At 49.5% G+C, this 7,763-nt stretch overlaps 5 protein-coding genes across 5 annotated transcripts, besides 7 other annotated features; all 5 read left to right on the forward strand.

Annotated features, from left to right (window-relative positions):
• Tc00.1047053503555.10 (DNA replication licensing factor, putative) lies at positions 1-1,319 on the forward strand (the record flags this gene model as incomplete). The annotated part of the gene is made up of 1 exon (XM_800201.1): positions 1-1,319. A coding segment is annotated over one exon (1,319 nt), but the record flags the coding sequence as incomplete, so codon positions are not given.
• Positions 1-3,461: a sequence feature (heterozygous, Esmeraldo-like haplotype).
• Tc00.1047053503555.20 (uncharacterized protein) lies at positions 1,619-2,596 on the forward strand (the record flags this gene model as incomplete). Its single annotated transcript, XM_800202.1, has 1 exon — positions 1,619-2,596. One exon carries the CDS (start codon positions 1,619-1,621, stop codon positions 2,594-2,596), a length of 978 nt encoding a protein of 325 aa, XP_805295.1.
• Positions 2,703-2,780: a sequence feature (T-rich).
• Positions 2,848-2,904: a microsatellite.
• Positions 2,956-4,434, forward strand: Tc00.1047053503555.30 (trypanothione reductase, putative; the record flags this gene model as incomplete). Its single annotated transcript, XM_800203.1, has 1 exon — positions 2,956-4,434. The coding sequence occupies one exon, from the start codon at positions 2,956-2,958 to the stop codon at positions 4,432-4,434; it is 1,479 nt and encodes a 492-aa protein (XP_805296.1).
• Positions 3,462-4,143: a sequence feature (haploid, non-Esmeraldo-like haplotype).
• Positions 4,144-7,763: a sequence feature (heterozygous, non-Esmeraldo-like haplotype).
• Tc00.1047053503555.40 (ATP-dependent RNA helicase, putative) lies at positions 5,034-6,557 on the forward strand (the record flags this gene model as incomplete). The annotated part of the gene is made up of 1 exon (XM_800204.1): positions 5,034-6,557. One exon carries the CDS (start codon positions 5,034-5,036, stop codon positions 6,555-6,557), a length of 1,524 nt encoding a protein of 507 aa, XP_805297.1.
• Positions 6,379-6,401: a microsatellite.
• Positions 6,656-6,676: a sequence feature (AT_rich).
• On the forward strand, positions 6,908-7,477 carry Tc00.1047053503555.50 (uncharacterized protein; the record flags this gene model as incomplete). Its single annotated transcript, XM_800205.1, has 1 exon — positions 6,908-7,477. The coding sequence occupies one exon, from the start codon at positions 6,908-6,910 to the stop codon at positions 7,475-7,477; it is 570 nt and encodes a 189-aa protein (XP_805298.1).

Consider the following 7,763-nt stretch of genomic DNA (forward strand, 5'->3'; position numbering starts at 1 on the left):
CCACACAGCAAATAGCTGTGAGAGCGTACTCCATAGAGGGAAGTCGACATGACAGTGAGCGGAGTGTTTTGCTGTCGATGAACTCATTAGAAGAAAGTGCACAGTTCTACGAGATGGCGCGTCATCCGCAGTGGTTTGCACGCCTGTGTGCCTCTCTCGCACCGTCCATTTTTGGGTTGCAACACGTCAAGGAGGCCATTGTTTTGGCTGTGGTTGGGGGCACGGCGCACACGATGCGTACACGCAGTAACATTCATTTGCTTATGGTGGGGGATCCGGGTCTTGGGAAGTCACAATTGTTGCGTTCTGCTTGCACCATTGCAGCACGTAGTGCTTTTGTATGTGCTCATACGTCTTCCTCCTGCGGTTTGACACTCACGCTAACGAGAGATCCAACTTCCGGGGAAACCGCCTTTGAGGCTGGGGCGGTTGTACACGGCGACGGAGGAATTACTTGCATAGACGAAATTGACAAGGGTGTCACAGAACACAGGGCGCTTCTTGAGGTGATGGAGCAGGAGACGGTGTCTATGGCGAAGGCTGGGATGGTGTTCTCCGTGCCGGTGCATACAGCCATTCTTGCTGCAGGTAATCCTGCCGGCGGTCAGTTCGATGAATCAAAGGCAGTGACGGCGAATCTCAACCTTTCTCCCGCGCTTCTCAGTAGGTTTGACATTGTCGTGTGTTTACGGGACCCACACACGGAGTGTACCCGTTCCCTTTCGGAGCATGTCATGCGGTTGCACCGTCGACACGACGAGGCCGGGGCACGTCCCGCGGGATGTAAATCTGGGGGGATAACACTTCCGGTCGAGTTGGTGCAGCGTTTTGTGGCCTTTTGCCGTCATCACTGCCATCCTTCTCTCCGCGAGGACGCGAGCGAAGTATTGAAGTCACACTATCTGAAGAGCCGCGCAGAGACAAAAGACGATGAGTTGGCCGTCACACCACGGTTCTTACAAGCCCTGATTCGCGTGGCGGAAGCGCGTGCCAAAGTTGAACTTCGTCACGAGGTAACAGCGGAGGATGCAGAGTACGCCGTGGAGTTGTTGCGGCAATGCTCTGGGAGTTTGCGCGGCAACCCACACACATTGTCTGTTCGTCCCGCGGCCGCTAAAAAGATGAGTCAGCGGGAGATGATTATCAACGCTCTCAAGGCGGAGGTCTGTCGTACGGGTGTCAATGCCCTTCCGTACCCAGTTGTTCTTTCCGCCTGTGAAGAGGCCGGCTGCCGCAATGCCAATGCCATGCTGCACCAGCTGAACGAGGTGGGTGTAATCCTGCAAATTGGGGATAAGTACCAGCTGCGTGGTGTGTAGAGTGCGTAACGCTCATATACGGAGAGAAGAATTATATCGGAGTCAAAGAAGGAAGAGCAGCAAAAGAAAAAAAAAAGAGGGGGAAGTGGAGGTGAGAAAATATTCAAATGCGGACCGTTGAATTCTTTACATATGAGCCATTTTTTTTACTAGACCGCCTTCCCTCTGGGCTGTATGTTGTTTTGCGAATTGTTTCCTCTACCCTTTCTCTTTGTAAACAAAGGTGTTTTTTTGTTTGTTTGTTTTTCCGTAGTCGTGGAAAAAATTGAGGGTGTGATAGGGGGAGATAGACTTGAATTATGCGTCAGTCACTTGTCTTGCTGCGTCGAGGTAAACCTCGACCACGGGCCGGCATGTTTCCCGACAAATATCGCCGTGTACCGGCACTGCTGAAGCCACAACAGGGCGGACAGCAGTTCTTCAATCAGTTTCTTATTCGTTTTACAAACGACCGACTGATGCGGCGCGATGTTGAGGATGGTGAAGACAAAAAGGAGTCTAAAATTGCTGCGCAGCTCCCGCAGATGGATTGGGAACACATGTCAGCTCGCAGCTCTTCGGATGCTATACGGGAGGAGATGCATCGGCTGGTGGAGGGGGATGCGGTACAACATCAACGTGTGTTTAACGAACGAATTTGGTATGAGGAAGAAGAAAGACGTCGCCTTCAAACAGGGGCCGATGCGGCAGCGCCAACTGAAGATGCGGGAGGTGCAAAGGAGCATGACATACCACCGCGGGTCCTTGGAAATGATTATTTTCAGAGTCGTTTTGGCTATTCCCTTGTCAAACAAAGCGAAATGCCTCAAGGGGTGACGGACTACAATCAACTCGATATGTGGGGGGAGATGCCAAAGTACACACGTGACATGGTTTTTCTTTACTTGATTTCACGTCGGCGTAACACCTACGCGGTGGCGTACACGTATGAGGGAAAGCGTATTCTTTCAACGTATACTGCGGGTAACAGAGGCCTGAAGGGTGGCGATCGTGGCTTCCGAAGCGATGGCTCTACAGACAACGGCCATCAAGTGACAAGCATGTACCTGAACGATTTATTGCCAAAGGTGCGGGAGTTGCGAGCAAACGAAGGACGGCCCATTGGACGGGGTGAGAAAATTGAACTTGTTGTGCGAGTTATGGGCTTTTACAACGGTCGACAGGGGGCAGTGCGGGCAGTGCAGGATCGCGCCAATGAATTTCACGTTCGTTACTTTGAGGATATTACCCCATTCCCGTTGAACGGGCCGAAGATGCCGCGCGGTGTATTCAAGTAGGTCCCTCAGTAATGGATGTGGTAGTATGAAAGTAACAAAATGCGATGGAGGAACAGTTACTGGAGAAAGTGAGCAGGAAGAGAAGGTATTTGGATGTGTGGGGTGCTTTTTTTTTTTTTTTTTTGCTTGCTCCTTTCGCGTTACTTTTTTATTTTTCTTTTTTTCTCTCTTACTTTTTTTCTTTATCTGTATAATTATGATAAATAGATAGTTGATAAGAGCAAAGCTTATTTTACCGTTACGTTTATTTATTTATTTATTTATTTATTTATATTTTTATTTTTATTTTTATTTTTATTTTTATTTTTGAAACTATATCCAAAACGATTGCTTCCCCCTTACAATATTCCAGAAGAATCATGATGTCAAAAATTTTTGATTTGGTTGTCATTGGCGCCGGCTCGGGCGGACTGGAGGCTGCTTGGAACGCGGCGACACTCTACAAGAAGCGGGTTGCGGTGATTGATGTTCAGATGGTTCACGGGCCCCCGTTTTTTTCTGCTCTAGGCGGCACGTGTGTCAATGTTGGCTGCGTTCCGAAGAAATTGATGGTTACAGGGGCCCAATACATGGAACACCTGCGCGAGTCCGCTGGGTTCGGGTGGGAGTTTGATCGCACCACTCTCAGGGCGGAATGGAAGAAACTTATTGCTGTCAAGGACGAGGCGGTGCTGAATATCAACAAGAGTTATGAGGAGATGTTTCGGGACACGGAGGGTCTGGAGTTTTTTCTGGGCTGGGGATCACTGGAGTCAAAGAATGTCGTCAATGTTCGCGAGAGTGCCGACCCGGCCAGCGCAGTGAAGGAGCGCCTGGAGACGGAGAACATTCTACTTGCCAGTGGTTCGTGGCCGCACATGCCAAACATCCCTGGTATTGAGCATTGCATCAGCAGCAATGAGGCATTTTACCTGCCGGAGCCACCGCGTCGTGTCCTCACTGTCGGCGGAGGTTTCATTTCCGTGGAGTTCGCCGGCATTTTTAACGCCTACAAGCCGAAAGACGGACAAGTGACGTTGTGCTACCGCGGTGAAATGATCCTTCGTGGCTTTGACCACACTCTCCGTGAGGAACTCACAAAGCAGCTCACCGCCAACGGCATTCAAATCCTTACAAAGGAAAATCCGGCCAAGGTGGAGTTGAACGCGGATGGCAGCAAAAGTGTTACTTTCGAGAGCGGCAAAAAGATGGACTTTGATCTTGTCATGATGGCGATTGGCCGTTCTCCCCGAACAAAGGATTTACAGCTGCAAAACGCCGGCGTCATGATCAAGAACGGTGGTGTGCAGGTGGACGAGTACTCGCGCACGAATGTTTCCAACATTTACGCCATCGGTGACGTCACAAATCGTGTCATGTTGACACCCGTGGCCATAAATGAAGCCGCTGCCCTTGTGGATACCATCTTTGGTACCACTCCGCGAAAGACGGACCACACCCGTGTGGCGAGTGCCGTCTTCTCTATTCCTCCAATTGGTACCTGCGGTCTCATTGAAGAGGTTGCATCCAAGCGCTACGAGGTGGTGGCGGTATACCTTTCCAGCTTTACCCCGCTCATGCACAAAGTCAGCGGATCAAAGTATAAGACTTTTGTTGCAAAGATAATTACAAACCACTCCGATGGCACTGTTCTTGGTGTACATCTTCTTGGGGACAATGCCCCAGAAATCATCCAAGGTGTTGGTATCTGTCTCAAGTTAAATGCCAAAATATCCGACTTCTACAACACTATTGGTGTGCATCCCACAAGTGCGGAGGAGCTGTGCTCCATGCGCACTCCTTCTTACTACTATGTTAAAGGTGAGAAGATGGAAAAGCCTTCAGAAGCATCTCTGTAAGGAAAGAGGATGAATCCGTAAAAGGAGGAACCTGAAAGGAAGCAAAACTGCCTTTTGTAATTATTTAAATAAGAACAATGAAAAGCAAAAAGGAAAACTAAGAGCAGAAGCAAAAAAGTGCGAAGGGGGAGGAGTCCATTATCTTACCACCCACCGTACGAAAAGAAGTTGTGCTGGGGAGGCGTTTCTTATGTGGGCCACTCCAGAAACCGCTTCTTACCTCTCGCAAGTCCATGTATCAACATTTTTTTGCAGGATGTCATTAACTTTGGGAAAGGCATTTTTTTCCCCCCGTGTCATTTTGTGGGAATGTAGAAAAGGGCTCCGCGCGGATGGGGCGGAAATGAAACAAAAAAAGAAAAAAGAAGATAATAATATGGGACAAAAGAGGAAGGAAGTTATTTTTCGTTGTTTCCTCTCCGGTATGGCGCGTGCGTGCCTGTGGATGCTGGGGGCGGGGCGAGAAAGAGAAATGGCATTCATGACGTCCGTATAAAAAAGACGGAGGGGGGAGTCCAATTAATGTTGTTGTTTTTCTTTCTCTCTCTGTTGTCTAATGTGAGTGGTTTTTGTCGTTTAGCGAATAGGAAGGGAGGGCGATGAGCGAGTTTGAACAACTTGGCATTCACCAGTGGCTATCAAAACAGTGCGCCTACATGGCGTTGCAACACCCCACACCCATCCAGAAGCTTTGTATTCCCGCAATTTTAGCTGGCAAGTGTGTGGTTGGAGGCGCAGCCACTGGTAGCGGTAAGACGGCGGCATTCGCCCTCCCAGTGCTGCAAATCCTCGCTGAGGACCTCTACGGGGTGTTCGCACTTGTATTGACACCATCCCGCGAACTTGCTTACCAAATCGTGGATCAGTTTGTGGCGCTTGGCGCACCGCTGCATATACGCACCGCCATTATTATTGGCGGCTTGCCGCACGAGCAGCAGCTGGATGCGTTAAAAGCCCGCCCACATGTCGTTGTCGCCACGCCGGGTCGCCTGAAATTTATGTTGGAAAAATTCCCGGAGGCTCGCAAAGCCTTTCTACATCTGCGTTTTCTTGTGCTTGACGAGGCTGACCGACTGACGAGCGATGACATTGAAACCGATGTGGAGGAAGTTGTTCGCCTGCTTCCCCCCGCACGTCCCGAACGGCGTGTGCTGCTCTTTACAGCCACGCTGGAACAGCGTCTTACGCGGGTGGAGGAAGGCGGGTGGCTGGTACGTCTTGGGATTACACCTGCCGCTCAAAATTTGGAGGTGTTCGCCACCAACACGGTGACAACAGTTGCTGATGATAATGGGGCTACCACTGAGTCCTATGCCGTTGCTGACTCACTAAAACAGCGCTACCTCTTTATCCCCAATATGGTGAAGTTAGCTTACCTCGTTGCATCTATTCGTGCTGCGGGGACGGAGCAGTCAACCATTGTCTTTACCAACTCCTGCATGCGCTGTGAAGTTGTTCGACTTACTTTACAGCTACTAGGATTTCCCGTCTGCAGCCTTAACTCCGTCATATCACAGAAACACCGAGTAGACAACTTGGCTACATTTAAACTAGGCATTGCCCGTATTTTAGTGGCAACAGACATCGCGAGTCGTGGGCTAGACATTCCCGCGGTCGGTTTGGTACTGCACTACGACCTGCCCAAACAGGTTTCCACGTACTTGCACCGTGTGGGTCGCACGGCACGTGCCGGTCGTGAGGGTCTTTCAGTTGCCTTCGTGACAGAGTACGACGTGAATTTGGTGCGTCGTCTCGAGAGGAAAATGGACTGCACCATGACGCTTTGGAAGGCCAAGGGTGTCAATGAGAAGGAAGTGTTAAAACTTCTCGATGAGGTCTCTGCAGCGAAAGTGCAGGCGAAGATTCAGGTGGAGGACCAGTTTGGGCGACGTGTCAACACATTGAAGGTCCACGCTGCCGAAAAACGAGCACGCCAGCGGGAAGAGCAGCAGCAGCAGCAGCAGCAGGAAACCACCGCGAGGGTTTGCCGAGTTGCCTCCAAAGAAGACAACACCAGCAAAGCGGCTCTGCTGCACCCCATGCCGGACCAAGACCCCGTTAAGTTGCAGTCGGAAAAAAAGAGGGAGAAGTCCTTAAAGAAGCGGCGAAGAGCCGACGCGTAAACGGTTGGAGTAATCATCACTGCCACCGACAAGGACAAAACTATGGGTTGAGGAGAGCCGGGTAGCGTGCGACTCTTGCGGCTCTTTCCTTTAAAACGTAAAAAAAAAAAAAAAAAAATGAAAACTCTACGCCCAGGTTTTTGACACTTCTTTGTTCTTGTGGCCTGTCATTTAAATTGGCCAGTGAATGGCACGACGATGACGAGCCATGGGAACAGCAGCAAAAAATATGTGCGTGCGCGAATTCCTTCCTTCTTGTTGTCAAAATTAATTCCCTTTTGTTGTTGTTGTTGCTTTCTTTTCATTGCTCGTGTGGAGCACGAAAGCAAAGTGGGCGGTGCGCTAAATTCATGAAAAGTCAAAAAAAGTTCTCAATGGTGCGCCATGTCAATAACGATCGAAGTCCGCCGTTCTTTGACAACCACTACGGCAACGGCGTCCTTATTGAAAACTGGCAAGAGGGCCGTATATATGATGCGTGTGGTCGCAAATTCACGCTTGCCATGGATAATTCCGTGGGGCCTAAACGTTCCACGTACACCAGCGATTACACCAATCCAGGAAGGACCTTGCTGCAACCCATGATGCGACGCAGGGGGCTTGGCAAGGCACTCATGTTCGGCGAAGGAAACTCCACCGTTTTCAAAAGTGAGCCCACAAGCACTACGTACGGAGAGACACAACGCCACCTAATAGACAGTAGATACGGCACAAGTCACCGCGCCAAAGATCGACTTAATAACACCATGGGAGGGCTAAGCAAACAAAACTTCAAAGGGACCACCATGCCGAAAACTTTGAAACCTACTGCAGACGAAGAACTCTACGGGAACTTCAGCAGCACCAAGGCAGCAATGGACCTACCCATCGAATGCTTCCATTTTCAACGTCAAATGGCATACAATAAAGTGCCATGCTAAAAACACAGCAATGTACACGAGCCTATCTTTCCTCTCGCCTTTATGTATACGTAAAACGTTGCAATTTTAAAACAAAACAACAACAGCTTCTATTCACATATTCACACAACCATAAAAGATAAAGCCAACTACCGAAACAGCAATGCAACCAAGTACAAACCACATACCTATATCTGTATTTTTCCCCTTTCAATCTAAAACAAGAAATATTGCACACCCTTACGTCTCATAAAAAAAAAACGAAGCGGGAAAAACGATCGCTACACCGAGAAAAAGGAACGACGAA

Source organism: Trypanosoma cruzi (assembly GCF_000209065.1).
Source record: "Trypanosoma cruzi strain CL Brener chromosome Unknown tcruzi_1047053503555, whole genome shotgun sequence".
Taxonomy (NCBI): Eukaryota; Euglenozoa; class Kinetoplastea; order Trypanosomatida; family Trypanosomatidae; genus Trypanosoma; species Trypanosoma cruzi.